Source organism: Arvicanthis niloticus, chromosome 12 (genome assembly GCF_011762505.2).
Source record: "Arvicanthis niloticus isolate mArvNil1 chromosome 12, mArvNil1.pat.X, whole genome shotgun sequence".
Taxonomy (NCBI): Eukaryota; Metazoa; Chordata; class Mammalia; order Rodentia; family Muridae; genus Arvicanthis; species Arvicanthis niloticus.
Genome location: NC_047669.1, coordinates 3,194,451 through 3,218,181, shown reverse-complemented (window position 1 = coordinate 3,218,181; position 23,731 = coordinate 3,194,451). Strand labels below are relative to the sequence as shown.

The following is a 23,731-nucleotide window of genomic DNA, read 5'->3' as shown; positions in this document are numbered from 1 at the left end:
GCATAAGGAGCAACACCTGATGCTGGCCTCCACTCTCCTCATACACAAACCAATCCGAAACACAAGGACAAAAACGTGTCTGAGGGAAGGGGAAAAGAGAGGGAGAGAGAAAAAAGGAAGGCTCTCTGCCCACCTCAATTCAAAGGGTGCAACTGTTATCCGTACCGTCACCTCCCTCACCAAGGTCCCTAAGCATAACCTGAGCTCTTCCCAACCTTCCAGGGGCTGTCACTAGGGAAAGCAGCACAGTTCTCCACTTTTCTGGGGGTGGGCTGGAAATAGGGACAGAGCCTTACTACTTACATAACTCAGGCTGCCCTGCAAAATACCCATATCCATAAAACTTTCCAAAAAATGCTTATTTACGTGTACGTATGAGTGTGGGTGGAGGGCAGGTGGGTGGAAAGCGCTATTTTCAGGAGTCAGTTCTTTCTACCAGGTGAGCTCCAGGTACTGGACTCAGGTTCCACTGAGCCACACGGCTGGCCCTTACCTCGCTCTTTTCTACTTTGTCAATATCAGCGGTCCTATGAAACCAGATAAAGGGGAGCCAGGGGCAGTGGTTGCACTTTCTGATACAGCATTTGTCTAGTATACCTAAGTCCCAGGGTTTCAGTCTCAGCACCACAAAGGGCAGGGGAGGAGACAACGCGTAAGGAAAATCACACACAAAGTCACACATAGTAGTGTGTGTGTGTCTATAATCTGGTACTTGGAAGGTAGAAGAAAGGAGGATCAGGCAATCAGGGTCAGCTTCGCTACTCAGTAAGTTCAAGACCAGCATTGACTCCTCAAGGTCCTGTCTCAAAGAACCAAAATCAATCAACCAAACAACTCCTCTAAATCAATTAACCAGAGCCCCTCCAAAAGCCCCCTAAAAGCAAATAGGATGATGAATGAGAAAGACCTGAAACCAGTGTCTAATAATTCATTCCAGTGGGTTCAGCTGGTGAAAGACAACAGGAAGACAGAACAGAGTGTGTCAGATACTGAGAATCACTTTACACTTTCCACCAGGATTCTACCTCATGAGTTTAAGGCAGTTCCTCATCCTTAAGCAACTTCCCTATCTTTACTGCAGTTAAACACTAAACATCCAGCAGTTCTGAGATGGCCAATACTTATTGACTATGTGAGGTAACAATATAACAACAGTTTTGTATTTTATATATAAATAATTGAATCAACACTACAGAACACATGAAAAAGGAGCTATTGCCCTGCTAAAGGAGCCCAGAAGAGACAGAAAGGCTAGGAAGGAGAGAGAGATGGGACACAAAGGCTAGGAAGCAGGTCTGGGAGCAGCACCCAACCTAGTTCTTCCTGGTAATACAGTGCCTTCTGCCATGCTACTAAGCAAGAGCTCTAGCAGAGCTATCGACTCATTCCCATTTACTGTTACTAATATTTATTATTTTAATTGAGTCTGTGTGCATGTATGTGCACAGGAATATGGGCGCCTAAGGAGCCCAGAGGCGTTAAGAGTCCCTGCAGCTGGAGTTCACAAGCACCCAACATGGGTCCTCTACAAAAGTAGTAGCACTCTTAATCACAAAGACTTGGGTATTACTCCACAAAAACACAAACAGTCTATATGTAAATTAACATGTGCTCATTAAGAAGAGCCATCAAGGAGAGATGGCTCAGTAGTTAAGAGCAATGGACGCTCTTCCAGAGGTCCTGAGTTCAATTCCTAGCAACCACATGTTGGCTCACAACCATCTGTAAAAGGGATCTGATGCCCTCTTCTGGTGTGTCTGAAGACAGCTACAGTGTACATAAAATAGGGAGAAAGAAAGAAAATCAAAACCACTAGGAGCTGGCAAAATGGCTCAGTGTACATGTGTAGATGCACAAACCTGGGGACCTGAATTCAATCCTAAGAACCCACAAAAGATAGAAGAGAACTGACTCTACAAAGCCTGCCACATGTACACAGTAGCATGCATATACCTACCTCCCATGATGTACACACACACACACACAGGTGTGAAGGTTTCAGCACACAGTAGGACATACTGCAGAGTTTGAGGCTGGACTGAGCTATGAGTTTATGTGAAACTAACTCAAAAAATAATTACCGTATCGATTTCAGAGTATTCTTGTCCTATTTACATATTAAGTAAAACCACCCCTCCCCCACCTTTGGCATTTCTAGCTATATGCATGTGTGTTACACACATTTATACACGGAGGCCTGAGGCCCATCTTGGGTATCATTCCTTCAGGAGTCATCTGCCTTGACTTTTGGGATAGTTTCTTACTAGAACCTAGGGCTCACCTAGGGTTAGGCTGGCTGGTAAGTGGGGCTCACCTAGGGTTAGGCTGGCTGGTAAGTGGGGCTCACCTAGGGTTAGGCTGGCTGGTAAGTGGGGCTCACCTAGGGTTAGGCTGGCTGGTAAGTGGGGCTCACCTAGGGTTAGGCTGGCTGGTAAGCGAGTCCCAAGTATCTAAGTATTTCCTTCTTCCTAGTATTGGGATTACATATGTGTGCCACCATTCCTGGCCAACCCCCCTCCCACCACGAGGGAGTTTCTCTGTGTTAGCCCTCTCTGTAGACCAGGCTGGCCTCAAATTCAGAGATCCTCCTGCCTCTGCCTCCTAGGTGCTGAGTTTAAAGGCATGAATGACTTGACCACTGCCTGGTTCTCTTGGCTTTTCACATGGGTTTTGAGGAACAAACCCAAGTCCTTATGCTAGTGCAACAAGTGCTTTACAGAGTGACCTGTCTCCGTAAGCAAACAAAATCCTTTGAAGAACAATTAATTCTGATTTATAAGTCAACGATAAGTTTTACTAACTGGGGCTGCAGAGATGGCTCAGTGCTTAAGAGCACGGACAGCTCTGACTGTTCTTCCAGAGGTCCTGAGTTCCCAGCAACCACATGGTGGCTCACAACCATCTGTAATGGGATCTGATGCCCTCTTCTGCTGTGTCTGAAGACAGCAACAGTGTACTCATACATAAAATAAATACATAAATCTTAAAAACAAAAAAACAACAAAAAATTTACTAACTGAAAAAAAATTTTTTTAAAATAAAAAATGTGATGCCGGGTGGTGGTGGCGCACGCCTTTAATCCCAGCACTTGGGAGGCAGAGGCAGGCGGATTTCTGAGTTCGAGGCCAGCCTGGTCTACAGACTGAGTTCCAGGACAGCCAGGGCTACACAGAAAAACCCTGTCTCGAAAAACCTTAAAAAAAAAAAAAAAAAAAAAAAAAAAAGTGAGAAACAGAGGCAGGCGGGCCTCTTGTGAGTACTTCTAGGCCAGCTAAGGCTACACAAGTGAGATCTTGAGAACCTGTGGTGGCAGGATGGCTCAATAAAGTACTTGCCAGGCATGTTCAAGTTCTATCCCTAGGACCCACATGGTAGAAGAACATCAACACCCTCAAGTTGTTCTTAGACCTACACACACACACACACACACACACACACGGGGGGGGGGGGAGGCAGAGAGAGAGAGAGAGAGAGAGAGAGAGAGAGAGAGAGAGAGAGAGTGTGTGTGTGTGTGTGTGTGTATATATATATATATAAAAGAAAACAAGCACTTTCCCCACTGAACTATCCCCTGGCTTTAGCATCTGAAGGATTTTCTAAAGACATCTTTTTAGAGGAATAATGGATATAATGCTCCATCCCTGTAATTCTGAGATGCTGACACTGGAGGATTGCTTATCTTGAGACCATCCTGGGTTCCTGAGTGCCTGTATTGACAGACACACCTTTTCTTTTGGCAGCCAGGTCTCACAATGTTTATGTAGCCCAGAATGGACCATGTAACCCAGGCTAGCCTTGAACTTTTAATCCTCCTACTTCAGCCTCCAAGGCAGTGAGTTTAGGTGCATACCAACATCCAGGGAGCATTCTTACTTTTGGCATGGTATTGTGATCACGGGAAAAAAGCATCTTTGGCACTAAAAAAATACAAAAAAATAAAATTTCTAGAAATGAGCTGCTACAAATAAAACTGATGTAAAATTCAAGACAGAAGTCTAAGACAGGCACCTGTACTGCTAGCTATTCGATGAGGACTCAAAACCAGCATGGGCAACAAAGCAAGACCTACTTCAAAAACAAGAATTAGAGCCTGGTCAGTCCTCAGGAAAAACTAAATGGACCGTTCTATGGGCCCTGGACATTCACACACCAAAACAGCTGAGGGCCTTAAGAACGTGAAGACGAGTTGCTGAGTGTTGGGGGCCGACTTTTAGCAGAAAGCGGCTATCAGCTTTGCAGCCATCTTGAGACATATACCCTGACATGAGACTTGGATTACAATAGCCTACAACAGCTGAGCACACTCCGATAATCTTGGTTTAGATACCTTGAGATTAAAGGTGCGTGAGATTAAAGGTGTGTGAGATTAAAGGTGTGTGACTTAAGAGTATGACTTAGAAGTATAGAGATCAGAGTTAGAGACAAGACCTAAGGGCATGATTAAAGGTGTAACTTAGAGGCGTGGCTTAGAAGTGAGACATATAAAAGGCAGAGACAGAACAGATCAGAATCACACAGATTGAGATCAGAGAATCAGACACATCAGACATTAGGTAGAAGACACTTGGCTCCAGACAGAATCAGACACAGCAGACAGAGGAGACAGAGAAGGAGACACTTAGAGGAAGAGAGACTGAAGAATAAACGGGATTGAATCACACCCTGTCTGGTCTCCATTCTTCGAGTCTGCCCTCACCCTCGCTCTTGCTGAACCCCAACCCGCGGACCGAGCGGCAGCTTGGGCCGGGATACAGTGGCCGCCCAAACGTGGGTTGGCCCGGGCCTCAACACTTTGCCTGGGCTGCGACGTTTTTGGCCGCCCCAACGTGGGGCTAGTGTGGACCCCAACAGTTGAGTACTAATAAATCTTAGGAAAAAGCTGCACATTACTGTAACGGGACAGAGATGAGGGAAGCACCCTTATTATACTAAGAAGCTGTGACCTTGTGTGGACCTCCAGGGCTGAGCCAGGTGCTTCTTGGAAGAACATGTGGAGAGGACAATACAACATGAACATAAACTGCTGGTTACTCAGTCACTGCAATTTATGATTATCTCTGAGGCTGAAAACTGTAACTAGTGCTACTGTGAAGAATGGTTTTCTGTTATCAAAGATAGTTTGCTTCCAAGGGCCAATATTCTGTAAGTCTTCCCCCATCTTACAAAGTTTGTATGCACATCTTTTTTTGTTGTTGTTGTTGTTTTGGTTTGGTTTGGTTTTTCAAGACAGGGTTTCTCTGTGTAGCCCTGGCTGTCCTGGAACTCACTCTGTAGACCAGGCTGCTCTTGAACTCAGAAATCCGCCTGCCTCTGCCTCCAGAGTGCTGGGATTAAAGACGTGTGCCACTGCTGCCCACTGCTCACTAGCATTCTTAAGATTAAAATAAAAGTTGCTAGTTACTCCCACTGGAGGTCATATGTATTGGAATTTCTTCTTGGATTCCGTGTGCTACCCCTTCAAGATTCAGTTACTCATTTTAAGTGTATGTGCTTGAATAATGTGTCAACCATATATGTGCAGGTGTCCTCAGCAGCCAGTGTTGGGTCCCCTAGAGATGGAGCGCAGAGACAGTTGAGAGCCCAGTGATGGTGTGAACGGATCTCAGTTAAGTGGAAGAGCAGCAAATGCCATCTCTCCAGCCCCTCTCTTTGGTTTACTTGAACCCCCAACTATTTGGAGTATATCTTATCTTTGAGTCCTTTGCAATTAGCTTTCTCAAGGGAAACTTGCCTATTGTGCAAGCTCCCTTCATTGACTGGCTAGAATTCTCAGACTTCTATTTTGGTCAGTCGGTTTTCTTTAATTGGTTAGAATTAAATTCACATTACCAGTGTTCTTACTTTGTTTTAGATAGGGTAGTGCTATATAGCCAGGATACCCTGGATTCAGATGCAAATGTTTGTATGTCCCTCCCTCCCTTCCTCCAGATTTACCTTACACCTCCGAGGATCCTCCTGCTTGACAGCAGTGTGCTACCATGTGTAGCTACAGTAGCCATTTCTTCTTAACTACTTTTGTTTGCTGAGATGAAGCAGTATGCCAGGCATAATGAGATTTAGTGTGTTAGAATAATCTCACTGTCACAAAGGAACACATAAACAAGGCAGAAGCAGCTCAGCCAGGCAACTCTCTTTGTATAAAGGACGGGCCAGAACCCAGACCCAGCTAGCAAGCAGCTAGGACAGGAAATTCTCTTGGTTTCTATTTTAATGCAGATGGTGATTATTTTTCCTCCAAAGTCTGGGACCTTTCACAGTCCTTTGCAATTGGCTAGTTTAAAAAGAACCACCACAAAGGAAGGGGGGAAGGAGTCAGCCCAGGGACGGTTACTACATGGGAGCGGGCTGAGATTAAAAGGCGCATGTATGTCCCACACCTTTGATCCCAGCACTTGGGAGGCAGAGGCAGGTGGATTTCTGAGTTCGAGGCCAGCCTGGTCTACAGAGTGTGTTCCAGGATAGCCAGGGCTACACAGAGAAACCCTGTCTTGAAAAACAAAAAAAAACAAAAAAGTGCTAGTGAGCTCAAAGGTCACTGAGTACCACACAAAGGCCTTGGCAAAGCTGCAGTGGTGGTTGCATGTTGTCCCATTCCTTGGGAGGTAGAGGCAGAAGAGTCAGGAACTCCAGGTCTACACAAGAGTTATACAATGACTTCAAGGCCAACTGGGCTACATAAGATCCTGTCTCAAAAATGAATAAATAAGTAATAAAAAAAATATGTGAGCTGGAGACATCAATCAGTCGTTAACACTCACTGGCTGCTGTTCCTGAGGACCCAGGTTCAAGTCTCAGCACTCACATGTCAATTCACAACCATCTGTAACTCCAATTCTAGATCGGACACCTTCTGGCCTCTTCCAATAACAGGCTCAGATGTGGTCCACAGACATACAAGCAGGCAAAACAAAAATATACATAAACAAAAAAATAAAAATTTAAAAACTGAGACACCAAAGATAAAAAGGATGAACTGAAGACTTAAGCACTGGGCAAATATATCTGCAAGCTGAGTATGGCCCAAGACCATTCTGTCATAGACAAAGTATGTCATAGACAGTGGCATTCTTAAGCAAGGTCTAATCTCTTGGTTTGTGTCTGGAAGATGGTAAATTCTATAGATGAGCTTGAAATCAACCTGGACAAAATGCCAGAAAAGATTATCGAACAAAAGGTATCAGAGGAGAAGCTGCACAAAGACTGTGAGGGTGGTACAAGCTGTTGCTCAGCACACACAGAGACCTGGGTTTGATTCCTAGGACTGTATAAAGGGGTGCAGGCTAGTCTTACGTCAATTTGACAGAATCTGAGTCACCTGAGAGGAAGGAACCTCAATTAAGGAATGCCTCCCTAATACAGAGCATTTTCTTAATTAGTGATTAACGAGGGAGGGCTCAGCCTCCCTAATTGTGGGTGGTGCCAGCCCTGGGCAGGTGGTTCTGGGGTCTACAAGAAAGCAGGCTGAGCAAGCCTTGAGGAGTAAGTCAGTAAAAAGCAGTGCTTTTCCATAGGTCCACTGCATCAGCTCCTGCCTCCAGGCTTCTGCCCTGTTTGAGTGCCTGTCCTGACTGCTTGTGATGATTAACAGTGATGTGAAACACAAGTGAAATACCTACCCACCCAAGTTGCTTTTGATCATGGAGTTTCATCTCACCAACAGAAACCTCAACACTCCATGCCTATAATCCCAGCATTTAGGAGGTGGGATTGAGGTCATCCTTAAGCAAGTTCAAGGTCATACAGGTCCTGCATTAACAAAACAAAATACACCTATCTTTTTGTGAAATGGTTAGAAAAAAAACAGAAGAGTAATCAAAGTGCTAGATGACCTAATCCGAGTTACCAAAGATTCAGAAAACAACTTTAACAAGACAAAACCAAAAACTCAGAAAGCACAACAGTAGGGCCATACACATAAGATTATAGGTGGTGGTATGCACCTATAATTCTAATTCTTTGGAGGTTAACACAGAGGATGAATTGGGCCCAGAATTTTCTTTTTTCTTATTTTATGTGCATTCACCAGTCTGAGTGAAGGTGTTAGATTCCCTGGAACTGGAACGTTACAGACAGTTGTGAACTCCCATGTGGTTGCTGGGGATTGAACCTGGGTCCTCTGGAAGAACAGCCAGTGCTCTTAACTGCTGAGCTGTCTCTCCAGCCCAAACCCAGAATTAAGACCAGACTGGGCAACACAAGGACCTACCACCAAACAAAACTAAGTAAAAACAAAACACAGGGCTACACAGGCACAGGATGGATGTATGAAATGGTTTCTGATAGATAATCAGAATGTAAGAACTTGTTAACTAACAGAACCAGCAGCCCAGCACTAAGTCGCCCATAAACTGTTGCATACGTTCTACAAGGAGAAAGGCCTTCTTGTTCATTACAGTGTCTCAGGTTCTTGTCTATTAAGTTAATTCTGTTGAAAGGGTCAGTGGAGTTAGACACTGTAGGAGGTCAAAACATCTGTGAGATGTTGGACTAAGCTTTAAGGAATCATTACAACTTAACTTCTCCTCAATTTTGCCATCTATCTGAGCCACTTTATACTACTTGAAGCTTTCGACATGAGACACTCCTTCCTCATGCACAGACTATTCTCCTAACTAATTCCTGTAGAACACCAGGGATAGATAGCCAACTGTTGTGCGTGTCGGTCAGAAGACAATCCTGGGTGCTATTCTTCAGGCATTTTCCACCTGTGATTTGACCTAGTCACTCACAGGCTGGACTCACTGAGCTTGTAGGACTCCATGTGTCTGCCTCTCATCTCACCATACTGAAACTGTAGGCACAGATACTCCTCCAGCTTCCTGAGTGTGTCCCAAGGATAAGACTCAGGCCTTCAGCACTGCAAAGCACACGTTACTATTTCCTCAACCACACTCCTTAACCTCTACCATACAGGATCTGTGACTGACGCTCCATTTATCCATTTAGAGACTCATGTAACCCAGGATCATCTTGGGCTGCTGCTGATCCTGTCTCCCTCCAAGTGCTGAGGTTGCAGGTGTACACCAGTATACCTGGCTTTTCCTTCTCTTTTTAGTAATAAACAAATACTAGAATGAGTAAGAAGGAAATAAAGCGTTTTCTGTGAAATTTAAAATTAATAAGGAGGCATAATCCCTAAAACCAGTTCTGAGAAACTGAGTAGTTCATGCTTCAAATTAAAGCAATGCCTAGAAAAGTGCTGGTCTCACTGCCTCTTTTACACCAGGTACAAGCTGCTCCGCTGCCTCTCACCGACATGGCCCTTTATCCAAGCTGCTCTCTATGTTCCTCTGGTTACCGCTCAGCACCGTGTCGATGCCTCCATGCTCACTCTTTCGTGCTTTACTAGCCTGCTCAGTTCATCCTTCAAAACTCAGTCCAAGGGCTGCCTTCTCCAGGAAAGCTTTCCAGACCAACATCTACCTCCACACTCGTGTCTATTCTCCTCTGTTCACACTGTGAGCTCCTTGGCACATACATCACTACCAGCTGGTTACATGAAGGGGTTAACTAACAGGCAAATGTTAATTTTTTGAGTCAGGTTGCTTAGAAAACTTAAGTAATTTGCTCAAAACACCACCAATAAAAGCCATGCTTAAGCAGGGTAGTAGTGGATCTCTGTGAGTATGAAGCCAGCCTGTCTACAGATCGAGTTCCAGGACAGCCAGGGCAACACAGGGAAATCCTCTCTCAAAAATCCAAGAGCTAAAAACCAGCCAAACAAAAAAAGTACCAGGATTTAATACAGGCACATACTACTCCCCTATCTCACTTCTCAGATAAGGAACTTTGACTAAAATATTCTGTAACAGCAGCACATTTCTTCAGTTCCAGCTATTATCTTCTGATTAAATATCTTTTAGGTTGCAAGTGCTTGTTATTCCAGGGCCAGGAGACCCGACACCCTCTTCTGGCCTCTGGGGGTACTACAACTCATATACACAAACCCACTTACAAGCTTGTATGGAAAGGGCAAGCCGGCTAGATTGCTTCCAGACTGGGAACTTTCCCGTGGGTCCGCAGAGGCCAGGGAAGAGCTCTTCTGTCTTCTTTCCTTCCCTCCCCCTCCTTCCCTCCCTTCCAGACTGAACAATAAAATCACTACTCAATGACATCGCAAACTTCTTTTTTTTTCCCTTTCCCTTTCCCTTTCTGAGACAAGATCTCACTGAGCTGCTCAGGCTGGCTTTACCTATCTTCCTGCTCCAGCCTCTCAAGTCACTAGGTAGACAGGCCCACACCAACAGACCTGGCTGGATCTACTGTCTTCAAGGAGTGACAACACACATCTCCACTTCTTACACAGGTCACAAAACAACTCACTTCTTAAGAAGCCAGAAGAAAACAGCTAACATTTTAAAATTGTCTCTATTTGCAGGGAATCTTTCTTTCTTTTTTTTTTTAAAAGATTTTATTTATTTATTTTACATATATGAGTACACTGTAGTTGTCTTCAGGCAAGCCAGAAGAGGGTGTCAGATCTAACTGCAGATGGTTGTGAGCCACCATGTGGTTGCTGAGAATTGAACTCAGGACCTCTGGAAGAGCAGTCAGTGCTCTTAACCACTGAGCCATCTCTCCAGCCCCCAGCAGGGAATAAAAGTCAACTTATGTACATAAACTTTGTAGTGCTGGAAATCAAACTGAGGACCGAACTACATTCCCACTCTCAAAGACTATTTTTCAGGGAAGAACAAAACAAACATCTCTGAAATATTCAGAGAACACTGCTCAGCACCACCTGTCTCCCCGACACTGGGGAGCGAGGAAGGAAGTTCTAATTACTGGCATTTGTTGCCCTACTTTGTTCACTGCTCCTCAACTTAATTTTAATACTTTCCCCAATAACCTAGATGCAACAGTCCCAAGAGAATTGTTTTTAACAAGATCAGACAAGCAGAGGAACATTTATTGTTACAGCTTGATAGGAAATATCCTCAGTGGAGCAGCAAAGGTCTTCTAGATTCCACCACCATATTCTTACAGTGGAGCACGACATAACACATGTGATGATGAAGGTTTGGTGACAGCTGGGTCAGCAGCATGAAAAATGAGGGTTGAGAGCCTAGGGACATGTGTAATGGTCAAGTATGTATGTCATCTTAAAAACAACATCATTGATCTTGCTCTCTTACTTAACAACAGTCTGGGCCATCCCTCTACAACACCTCCAATCCTACTCTGCACATGCCAAAGAATGCATCACAAAGCCAGCACTCATCTCTAAAACAGTGTCTTAGAATCAAAGATCAAGCCAGGCATGGTTAGGGCTACAGAGATGGCTCAGAGGTTAAGAGCACTGAATGTTCTTCCAGAGGTCCTGAGTTCAATTTTCAGCAACCACATGGTGGCTCACAACCATCTGTAATGGGATCCGATGCCTTCTTCTGGTGTATCTGAAGACAACTACAGTGTACTCATAAACATTAAATAAATAATATTTTTTTAAAAAGCCAAGCATGGTTAGTGTATTCTCATAATCTTAGCACTCAAGGATACTGAGGCAGGAGGATAGTCAGCAGAAGCTCGAGGCCAGCCTGGGATGCATAGTGAAATCCTATCTAGAAAAGAAAAAAACCAACCAACCCGGAATCAGAATTCAACAAACAAGGGCCTGCAAGCTCTTATCCTAGTATCAATAGCCAATGGCCTAATATATTCTGAGTCCTATTCTAAGATGACGACTATCTTGAAAGGCTGAAACAGGGTCTCCTAGTATCTAGTCTGTCTGCCAACTCCTAGTCCTGCCTCCAAGGCTGGGATTGCAAGTATGTAGTACCAGACTCAGAAGGAAGCTGGAAAGCATTAACAGCCAAAGCATCCATGTCATCCAAAGGTGCTGAGGTGTGAACCACGTAAGAGGGTGTACGGAGGATGAAGGGATGGCTCAGCAGTTAAAAGCACTGGCTGCTCTTCCAGAGAACCTAGGTTTTTTTCCTGGCATCTACATGGTGGCTGACAATTGCCTGTTAACTTTAGTTCCAAGGGATCTAAGACCTTCTTCTGGGCTCCAAGGGCACTGCATGTACATGGTGAACAGACATATGCAAAGGAAACATACAGTCAAAACACCCATACACATAAAATGCTAAAATAATAAAATAAAATAAAGCCAAGTGTGGTAGTACATGCCTTTACTCTCAACACTTGGGGCAGCATAGGCAGGTGGGTGTCTGTGAGTTCAGCCTTGTCTATGTAGCAAGTCCAGGACAACAAGAACTACGTAAGAGGGCCGGGCAGTGGTGGCCCACTCCTTTAATCCCAGCACTTGGGAGGCAGAGGCAGGCGGATTTCTAAGTTCGAGGCCAGCCTGGTCTACAGAGTGAGTTCCAGGACAGCCAGGGCTACACAGAGAAACCCTGTCTTGAAAAACCAAAAAACCAAAAGCTAAACAAACAAACAAACAAACAAACAAAAAAACTACATAAGAGAGATCCTGTCTGTAAGTAAGTAAGAGGTGTCCGTGTGCCTGTACATGACACGGAAGGGGGCAAGAATAAGAGCACACTTATTTCACTTTAGTGGAAGTCAATCAGCCAATTAGACTCCCAACTCCCATCCCTCCCGCCTCAGCCTCCTGAGTGCTGGGATTACAGGCATAAGTAACCTTGCCTAGTCCTTACTGTTTCTTATTCTGTTTCTTTCCTGCTCTAAACACAACTGGATTCCCTCCTCAATCCTGGTCCCTGCTGTAAGAAGAGATATAGTCACTGACCATGAAACAAGTTTTCAAGTGTAACTCATTTAGATATTATTCCTGGTCCAAAAATAACTGGTAATTAGTAGAAAGTTACATATAAATGAATTATAGCTAATTAAAAAAACATTTATTTTACTTATGGGGTGTGTGGTGTGTGTGCAGGTGCTTGCAGAAGCCAGAGAAACTGGATCCCACTGAAGCTGGAATTACAAACTTTTATGAGCTGTCCAACATGGATGCTGACAACTTAATTCCAGTCCTTTATAAAACCAATATGTGCTTTTAAGTGCTGAGGCATCTCTCCAACCCTGTAGCTAATTTTCTGTCTGTGTACAGGCGATATGTATTATCTATATGCAGATGTAGAAAGAAAAAAAATGCCTTTAACCCCAGCACTCAGGAAGCAGAAGCAGGCAGGAAGATCTCTGTGAGTCCAAGGCCAGCTTCTATGAGCTATTTCCAGGACAGCCAAGGTCACACTTAGAACTTGTCTCCAAAAACAAAGAAGCCGGGCAGTGATAGTGCATGCCTTTAATCCCAGCACTTGGGAGGCAGAGGCAGGTGGATTTCTGAGTTTGAGGCCAGCCTGGTCTACAGAGTGAGTTCCAGGCCAGCCAGGACTACACAGAGAAACCCTATCTCAAAAAACCAAAAAAAAAACCAAAAAAAAAAAAAAAAAAAATAAGAAAAAACCAACCAAACAAACAAACAAAGGAACTGAAGGCCAGCCTCAACTACTGGCATTGTGGGTTGTTTTGTTTTCAAAGCAGTTAGGTACATTCCATTACTTCAGTTTCCTGTGGGATACTTGGGCTTTCCCTCAACTTTCTCCTATTCCCACCTCTGGGTGATAACACAAAATAGCCGACTTTTTCTTAGTTTCTCTAACACAAGCAGTGTGACAACACTAAGCAAGTATATCCAACTGTCATCATAGTGATACGTAGCACTCTGAGTGACAAAGCATCTTCACAAATAGCATGTTATTTTGTTTCATAACAATATATTGAAGATGGTATAACTGAACTATTTGCATTTTAAAGACAAAGCTGAAAGAGTGAAGATCTGTGACACACAATTCCACATTTTCAAATACTCAGAAATCACCTCACTCTTGTACCTTACATCCTAGTTTAAAAAAAAAAAAAAAAAAAAAAAAAAAAAAAAAAAAAAAAACCAAAATATATTCTTCAACGTACTTTATTTTTCAGATCTTCCTGTTATTCATTCATTTTCTCCGGGCCAAATGGGATCTGTGCTCAGAGGCAGGAAGACTGTCTAACATTTGAGAATAGCTTGGTCTACATCATTCAAAACTAGGGAAAGCGAGGCCAGCAGCTCAGCTGGTGAAGCGCTCACTTGCCTTGCAAGCATGGGGATTGGAGTTTGAGTTCCAGAACTGACATAAAAAGCTTGGCATGATCATGCTCTTAACTCCGCACAGGGGAGGCAGGAACCAGATCCCCGGGGCTCACTGCACAGCCAGTACAGCCACTGAGAGACTTGTTCTCAAAACCAAAACAAAACAACTTTCAAAAATCAAGACAACTGACTAAGCAACAGCAGTCTTCACACACACGAAAACTCTCACACTTAAATGCAAGGACAAAAGCCCCTAAGCCTGTCTATTTCCTGTAAGAGTGGTGCATGCTTGTAATCCAGCACTTGGAAAGGAGAGATGGAGGATCTAGAACGCCGGTTAGTTTCAGCTACATAGTATGGTGGAGGCCAACCTCAGCTACACAAGACTCTCCTAGAACAAAACCTCAAGCAATAAAGCTCTGAGACACTAGCTTCTCCAACAGCCTCACTAACATGACCTTCATTCAGGCCACAGAAACAATGGGAATGCTACCAAAAGTCTTTAATTAAAAGACAGTAATTGCCAGGTAGTGGTGGTACACACTTTTCTGGCACTCAGGAGGCAGAGGCAGAGGGGCAGAGGGGCAGAGGGGCAGAGGGGCAGAGGGGCAGAGGGGCAGAGGGGCAGAGGGGCAGAGGGGCAGAGGGGCAGAGAGGCAGAGGCAGAGGCAGGAGGAGCTCTGAGGTCAAGGCCAGCCTGGTCTACAGAGAAAGTTCCAGGACAGCTGTGACTACAGAGGAAAACCCTGTCTCAAAAAACAAACAAACAAACAAAAACAAAAAAGACAGTGTTCAAGTTCTTTCTACTTCATGCTATCATTATTTACAAAAACTGTAACAGGGAAGGGCTAGTATATTTTGAACTCAGTTTTCTGCCTATATACTTTATTTGTATTACTCCTTAATTACAATGTTATATAGATATGGATCGATACAAGTAGTCTGTTATCTCTGAGTGCTAATTTTACTCATAGGTAATGGGTCTAATCACCATTTTCCCTGTTGGGAGCATAGGAGAAAGTGAGCAGGCTAAGAACCTGGACTAAAGGGATGACTTGGAAAGGACAAGGCATATCAAGTACATCCTGTGACATCCCCAGTCTAATTCCCAAGAACATAAGTACCTTTAAAATGACTAACTTAAATGAAAACCCACATTCAAAAACCAGTCTTGATAAATGTTTACCTCCAATGCCAAGGCAGTCTTGTCATAAGCACAAGGTACTCGCTTCTGGATTGCTTTTGCAAAGACAGGTCCATTCTGTGTAGATGGCAAAGGGTTGATCGCTACCCCAGGAGTACTGGCAACTGCAGGTAGAGGAGTTGTGGTCTGAGGTTGAGCATATGCGTGAGCAGGTTCTGGGATGCCATAACTGTTAGAATTCCTATTTCCATGCTTTCCATGCGGCGAGGACCGCACAAGCTTTTCAACGTAAGGGACAGGGATCATGCCCACCCGGCCGTCCTTGTTTCGGGCGCTCCACCACTGCTCCTCAGGCTTCTCCACTATCACTAGAAGCTCACCCTTTTTAAAGGGCAGGTCTTCAGCATCATTCCCAGGAAAGTCATACAGAGTCCGTACATATTCCACATTTTCTTCTGCTGTAGATAAGTTGGGTGCTGAGACAGAACCCATTGGTGGGCTTGGGTACCTTAAGAGAGAGACACAATTATTCTGAAGAGAAATCTTATTCTATGCTGATATGGGTCAAAACATATAAGAGCTCCTTCCCGTATAGTGAGCTGCCCCTTTACTGTATTCTCAGTAAGTAAGATGTTCTGTCATTGTACATTCTGTAGTCTATAACAATACCCTAAATATACTGTGTCATGTGTGTACATGGAACCATGAACCATCACCTACCATGTGTTGCTGAGAATGTTTTATTTTCAGATAATTTGAACTTATTTTTAACTCTTAAGTAAGTTCTATTGCTGTCTTCTTCTGTTACAACTGTCACAGAAACATTTCCTCACATTCTTCATCAATGGCTCACGTCCTGCATAGGTCACTAAGTTACAAAGGATGCAAAATATGAAAAACCAGGGCTAGTTAACTGGCTCAGTGGTACAACTCTACTGTGCAAACCTCATGACCCGAATTTCATTTCTAAATCAATGTAAATGGTGGAGGGAACCAACTCCATAACGTTATCATCTGGACTATCCTCCTCCTCTGGCTCACAGACAATAATAAAGACCAAAAAAAGAAGCCAAGTGTATAGTGACCGGGGAGGAGGGTAGCACTAAACATGGTGGCACATACTTTTGTTTGTTTATTGAGACAGGATTTTTCTCTGTAACACTGGATGCCCTGGAACTCACTCTATAAGCCAGGCTGTCTATGAACTCAAAGATCTATCTGCCTGCCTCTGCCTCCCAGGGCTGGGATTAAAGGTGTGTGCCGCCACCTCCTGAATAGGTGGCATATGTCCTTAATCCCAGTCCTAGAAAGGCAAAGTCAGGTGGATCTCTAAATTCAAGGTCAGTATAAATTCAAGGTCAGTATTTTTTATATAGCAAGTTCCATACCAGCCAGGCAGCCAGGCAGCCAGCCAGCCAGCCAGCCAGCCAGCCAGCCAGCCAGCGCTGTACATAATCCCCTGTCTCAGAAAGAAAAAAAGAGGGAGGGAAGAAGCTTGCCTAGTATGTACAAGGCCCTGGATTTGATTCCTAGTGCAAAGAAAGATGCTGTTTATAGTAAATGAAACCAAAAGCAGATACATCCCATTTTAATGCAAGTTTTGAAAATTCCAGTTGAACTAGTCTCCAGTCTCCCAATGTTCTTTTGTTTTCACTGTAAGAACAAAACAAAGAAAAAGAGAGAAAACTGGGACAGAGAGATGACCATTAAAGGGCCTGTGACCCAACCATCAACACCTGAGTTGGAACCCCTAATGCCTAAGTCAGGCATTGCCTAAAGAACCTGCCTGAAGGAGGAAGGTCAGCACAGGGCCAGCAAAGGCAGGGAGACCCCAGGGATCTACTGGCCAGCCAATCTAGCAGAATCAGTGAGCTACATGCTTGGTGAGACCCTATCTCAAAAAGGAAGTCAGAGGGGCCAGAGAAGTTAGTTACTCAGTGGGGACAGGTGTTAGCTGTGCAAGCCTACCAATCTGAGTTTGATCCCTGTGACCCTCACGAGAAGCTGGATGTGGTCAAAGTCCAGATAAGAGTCACCTAGTAGCTTGAGGGCTAGCTAGCCTGGAGTAATCTCTGGAACCACAGAAACCAGAACAATTCACTGAATCAAGGCAGAAAGTAACCCATTCCTGAAAGCGATCCCTTGACTTCCACATGTGTGCTGTGGCAGTGCGCTCCCCTAGCCCCTGGCAAGTAAGTTAAAACAAGAGGTATAGAGTTATTTTTTTTAATGTTACTTTATTTGTATGGGTGTTTTGTCTATAAGTATGTCTGTGCACCATGAGTAAGCTGTGCCTGCAAAGGCCAGAAGAGATCAGAACTCTCAGGATTGGAGTTACACATAGACTGCTGCTGTAAGACAATATGTGGGCACTGGGAATCAAATCTGGATCCTCTTGGAAGAGCAGCCAGGGCTTAATTGCTGAGCCACTGTAGTAATCTGAATGAGAATGGTCTCCATGGGTACATACAGTTCAATACTTGATCCCTAGTTAGTGGAACCCTTTGAGAAGGATCAGGAGGTGTCCTCATTGGAAAAGATTTGCCATTGGGTATCATTTCAAAAGGCTCATGCCAGTCTAGTTTCTCCCCAACTTCCTCTCCCTCCTTCCCTCCCTTTCCCTCTGCCTTGTGGCTGTGGACCAGGATATAAGCTGCTGCCATGGTCCTGCCACAATGATATGGAATCTAACACTCCAAACTGTGAGCCCCAATAAACATTTTCTTTTATAAGTCACCTTCATCAAGATGTCCTATCACTGCATATAGAAAAGTAACTACAACAGCCATCTCTCCAGCCTCACAAGAGCAATTTTTGAGGAAGACACAGACTGTCAACCTCTGGCCTCCCACACGCACTTGAACCCACCGACATGCACATACATGAACACATACACACATACTCAAGCAAAGGGCTTATATGCTTGCCAAATTTTAGAGTTCCCACATTCCATCTTCATAAGAATAATCACCTAACCATTAAAATGAAAGTTGTATTGCAAAATTTACAACCATCAACTAACTCCCTGGTGCCACTACCGTTGTGTTCACATGTTCAACATGTATTTGCCATGGAGAAGTCATTTCCAGAATCAGGTACACAATTAAGTCCCCACTGGCGCGTAGCTCAGCCATATGGCAGCACTTGCCTAGCTAGCATGCACAAAGCTCTGGCTTCTGCACCCCCAGACCAGTTAAGAAAAACAAAATGATTTTAAAAGCCTGCTCTTCAGTAACATCCTATGTGAAACTAGTACAGAAGTCTCTATTTTACCAAGAAATATTCTGAAAACATGCAAATGTGCTCAATTTGGGGAGGAAACTATTTTTTTTTTTTTTTTTTTTTGGAGACAGGGTTTCTCTGTATAGCACTGGCTGTCCTGGAACTCACTCTGTAGACCAGGCTTGGCTTCGAACTCAGAAATCCGCCTGCCTCTGCCTCCCAAGTGCTGGGATTAAAGGTGTACCCAGCAAACATTTATTTTATGTTTGTAAATACACTGTCGATATCTTTAGACACACCAGAAGAGGGCATCAGATCCCATTACAGGTGGTTGTGAGATGGTTGCTGGGAACTGAACTCAGGACCTCTGGAAGAGAAGCTGCTGCTCTTAACTGCTGAGCCAGCTCTCCCGTCCCAGAAGGAAACTATTTACCACTACCTCTCGCCATGTTTTCTGAAGCAGAACCTATATTAGATTGAAAAGAGCCTCAACGTTATGTCTCGTGGCGATAGCTTCCGCAGCAAGAGCATCACCGCTCCTGTTCCAGCACTGTCCTTAGGATGTACAGGGATGGACATCCTTTAATTATTCATAGTCATGTATCACTCTAACCTGTTTTATCTGCACGTAGCTAATGGTAATTTTCTTTCTTCTGATTAGTGACCTAAGTAATAGTCCCTATAGCTACCTTGAAGTGTTTTATGTTTGTTTATTTAGTGTATATTCTTGTGTTTGCACACATCCCTGGATGTGTACAGAGGTCAAAGTTTAACTTGCAGGATTGGGTTCTCTCCCTCTACCACGTAGATTCCAGAGATTAAACTTAGGCTGTCAGGTTTGCTGGCAAGTACCTTTACCTGCTGCGCAATCTTGCTGGCTTTTGAAGCATTTTCTTTTCTTTTCTTTTTTTAAAAACAGTCTCAAAACAACCCTGGCTGGTCTGAACTCACTATAAACCAGGCTGGCTTCAAACTCAAAGATCCACCTGCCTCTGTCTCCCCATATTCTCAGATTGAAGGTATGCCAACACGTTCAGCCAGTTTATGGCTGTCTTAAAGTCTTATATATACCCATCTATGGCAATTTCCTTACTTACTGCTAGTACAGATGTTTCTGCCTGCTTCATGATTACCTTTATGGTAGGACGATGTTTTATTCTGTAAGGCTACTTAATGAAGCATCCCTGGATATCAGGGTTTTTTTTTGTTTTTGGTTTTTTTTTTTCCCTAATTTTCCTCAGATTCTCTGCAAGAGCAACAAGTATTCTAACTGCAGAGGCATCTTTCCATCTTGAAGCTTCCTCAACGTCATGAACCCTTTAGAGCATATTTTTGGTTTCTTCTCTCTCTTTTTTTCTTTTGGTGCTAGGAACCGAGCTTGTGATTCTGAGCATATTACACACTCTCCCATTATACATATTTTCCCCAACATTAGACTTTCTGGAAATGTCCTAAATTAAAGAACTGAAATTTTTTATGGCCCTTGGTACAAGCAACTACATTGTGAAGTGCACAAGTGTTTCTCAAAAGTCATCTTTCATAATTGGCAAACTTACATCTTTCTAATACAAATAACTACTTAAATTTAAAAAGCTAAAAACCAAAACCAAAAAACCCTGTTTCATATTACTCAAGAGCAAGTGGCTTAATACCAGTCCACATAGAGACAGAGAATGGCAGCAGTAAAAAGTAAGAGTCAATATTTATTTATAGAAAGCACTTTAACAAGCTTTGTGTTTACTTTAAAGATTTGCTTGTTGCGTTTAATTTTATGTATACATATGCATGGGTATATGCACATGAATGCAGGTGTCTGGAGAGAATATTAGATGCCCTGGAACTTAAGTTAGTTGTGAACTGCCTCACATGTGTGCTGGAAACCAAACTTGAGTCCTCTGAAGCACAGTAGGTGCTTTTAACTGAGGAACCATCTCTGAAGTCCCAACCTTTCTATTTTTATTTTTTTTGAAGATTTATTTTATTGTATATGTATGGATACTTTTCCTGCATTATGTAAGTGCTCTGAAATGCCTGGTACCTTCAGAGGGCCAGAGTCAGATCCCTTGGAACTTAAGTTACGGATGACTGTGAGCCATTGTGTAGGTGTTGAGAACTGAACAGATCCTCTGCAAGAGCAACTGTTAAGAGTAATGTTTTTGTATACTGTGTGAAGACGTGTCTCTGTCCTTCCTTGCCTGCCTAAGGTGCTTTCTGATTGATTTATTAAAGAGCTAAAAGCCTATAGCAAAGCCAGGAAGTAGAAGGTGGGACCTCCGAGAAGAGATAGAAACTCTGGGAAAGAGTCAGGTGTTGGCGCTTTGTCACTCAGAGGAAGTCGGTGTATGAAGAGAGGCAACAGCCATGTGGCAGACAGAATAGTATAAGTGGGTTGATATAAGCTAAGAGCTAGTTGAGAAATAAGCCTAGCTTAAGACCTAGGTTTTTATTAATAAATAAAAAAGCCTTTGTGTCATTATTCAGAAACTAGGGTATACTTAGGAAAGCCCAAAAGGTGACAAGCAACAAGTATTATGAAAAGCTGAGTCATCTTTCCAGCCCCAAGCATTATCTTTTTGAAGATGATCTCAGCATGTATAGTCTAGGTTGGCCTTTAACTTAAAACTTCTCCTGCTTCCATTTCCTACTTTGAGGCAGTTTGGGCTACAGAATAAGGCCCTGTCTCAAAAACTGGAAAAAGAAAAAGAAAGAAAGGAGAAGGAAGAGAAAGAGGAAGGGGAGGAAGAAGAGGAGGGGGAAAAGAAGAAGAAAAAGAAGAAGACGAAGATGACAACCAAGAAAATTGGCAAATCACTTCTCTGGTGAATGCCTAGTAATTATATTGTATTCATTATGTGATAAACAAAACACCATGACCAAGAACAATTTAAGACATTGAAAAGATGGCTCAGAGGTTAAGAGCACCAGCTGTTTTTTCAGAGGACCTGAGTTCAGTTCCCAGCACTCAAATGGCAGCTCACAACTATCTGTAAGTCCAGTTCCAAGAGATCCCACCCCCTCTTCTGGCCTCCCAGAGGCATACATAAAATGCACATACATATATGCAGGCAAAACTTTCATATACATAAAATAAATGTTAAAAAATAAAAAAGAGCAACTTAAGTTTATTCGAGCTGTTTCAGAGGGTTAGAGTCCATAATTCCAAGAGTGACAGAGTATCAGGTGGCCACAACAGGAAACTGAGAAATTCTACCCCAGCTGCACACAGGAAGCAGAGACAGGAAGCAGGACTAAAATCCATCAAAGCCCAACCCTTCTGACCTACTTTTATTAAGGCTTTACCTCTCTAAAATAACTGGTGACTTTTCTGTTATGTAATACTATTCCAGGACCAGCAGACACTCACTGGGCAGTCTCCCTAGACAGCTCTACAACTGGGGACTGAGTGTGATAAATACAGAGCCTATAGGGCACACTGCTCACTTAAATCACAACAGGAACCATCACCTTTCTCTTTTCTTGAGACGGGAACTTTATTCTGCAGTCCAAGAGGGCTTCATATTAGTGGGAGAATCTCCTGGCCCACCCAGCCTTCAAAGAACAGGGATTACAAGCACGTGTCTATTACAGCTGCTGCGGGTGAGTAATGCTGCTCCTGGAGTAGTATTTACCTTCCGACTCCAAGCTGAGGACTGAACCCAGAGCCTCACTCATGCTAGGCAGCAAGCGCTCTACCACTGAAACGTATGCCCACCTATCATTTAAAAAAAAAAATTAACAATTTTTCTGGAGGGCCAAAAGTTGAACCCAGGGCCTCTCTTACCTAAGCACGTGTAGAGTTACATTCATGCCCACTGTCCACTCGTTTAGTAAGTCCTCTCGCTCCTCTGTATTGGTATTTTATTCAGGCCAACAATAACAGCACACTACCTCCTTACACATCCGTCCTCTTGCTATGTACATTCCTGTTCTGCCTGATTATCTGAGCAATCCTATCTTGGTTTAAGGTTCCTAAATCTACTACTCAGCCCCTACCTTTTCTTCTCGATAAAGCCATCAGGCTAACACTTCACTCTTTGTAAGTTCAACAAACAAAACCAGAAGTTCCTCCTTGTCAGGTGAGATGGCCAAGTGGGCCTAAACCTGACCATGGGAATCTGATCCCATGGTGAAAAATACCAATACCCTAAAATTGTCCTCTGACCTCTGCACATACAATGACACTCACACCTGCACTCACACGATTCTTGGGGGCTGCAGAGGTGACTCAGATTAAAAGCACTTGTTGCTCTTTGAAGGGTCCCAGGTTTGGTCGCTAGCACCTACACAGAAGCTAAAAGCCATCTATAACTCCAGTCCCCATATATCTTAGAGTTTCGGTTACCGTGATAAAATACCATGACTTGGAGAGGAAAGGGTTTATTTCAGCTTGCAATCAACCAATCTCAATCAATCAATCTCTCTCTCTCTCTCTCTCTCTCTCTCTCTCTCTCTCTCTCTCTCTCTCTCTCTCTAGTTTTTCGAGACAGGGTTTCTCTGTGTAGCCCTGGCTGTCCTGGAACTCACTCTGTAGACCAGGCTGGCCTCGAACTCAGAAATCCGCCTGCCTCTGCCTCCCAAGTGCTGGGATTAAAGGCATGCGCCACCACCACCCGGCTTATTTGATCTTTTTATTTTTTATTTTTCAAGACAAGGGTAGTAGTCCTGGCTGGCCTGTAACTCACAGAAATCCACCTGCCTCTACCCCAGGTGCTAGGGTTAAAAGTATGTGCTGCTACACCTGGCTTAATCTGAATCATTTGAGGTAGGAAGATACACCTTTAATCCAGATTGTCTCAGGTGGGAAAATCCACCTTTAATCTGGGCCACACCTTCTGATGGCAGCCTATACAAAGTACATAGGATTAGGAAGCTTGCTCTCTCTGCCTGCTTGTTCTTATGCCCCTACACACACACAGTCTCCCCCCACCCTCTCAAAATTCTGTTCCATTAGAGAATCCTGACTAATGCAGATTTTGATACCAGAAGTGGTTCTAGAGCAACAGAAGTATAAGGGTGAATTTCTTAAAATATCTGGAATAGGCTTTCCAATTTGCCAACACCTAGAGTTAATGAAGCCTCTCCTAGACACTCAGAGAGTATGGAAAGCCAATGGTGTAAATTATATTACAAACTGAAGATGATTCACCAATTATGAGAGGCAATAGACTTGGTAACTCTATATATATAGAACTTTTGACAGTTTGTGGAAAAATAGGGAAAATGATAATGCTGGTTGGTTGCTCCTAGCACCTCTGGATAAACTGGCAAAGACAAAGAATAAGCTCTGTTAAAATTAAGTAACC

The 23,731-nt window shown here is 43.6% G+C and overlaps 1 protein-coding gene across 3 annotated transcripts in view; it reads right to left on the bottom strand.

Moving 5' to 3' along the window:
- Positions 1-23,731, bottom strand: part of Crkl (CRK like proto-oncogene, adaptor protein) — a 36,933-nt gene that overhangs the window by 4,676 nt on the left and 8,526 nt on the right. Inside the window, exons 2-3 of one of the 3 annotated variants that reach the window (XM_076942544.1) lie at positions 15,249-15,714; positions 7,637-7,746 (exon numbers count right to left, since the gene is read on the bottom strand). The exons of 1 other annotated variant lie outside the window; for it this stretch is intronic. In XM_076942544.1, coding sequence (XP_076798659.1) covers positions 7,720-7,746; positions 15,249-15,714 — 493 coding nt within the window. In that variant the 3' untranslated portion in view covers positions 7,637-7,719. Of the gene's footprint in view, positions 1-7,636; positions 7,747-15,248; positions 15,715-23,731 lie in introns of those variants that run through there. One more of the 3 variants, XM_034515194.2, reaches the window with a different exon arrangement.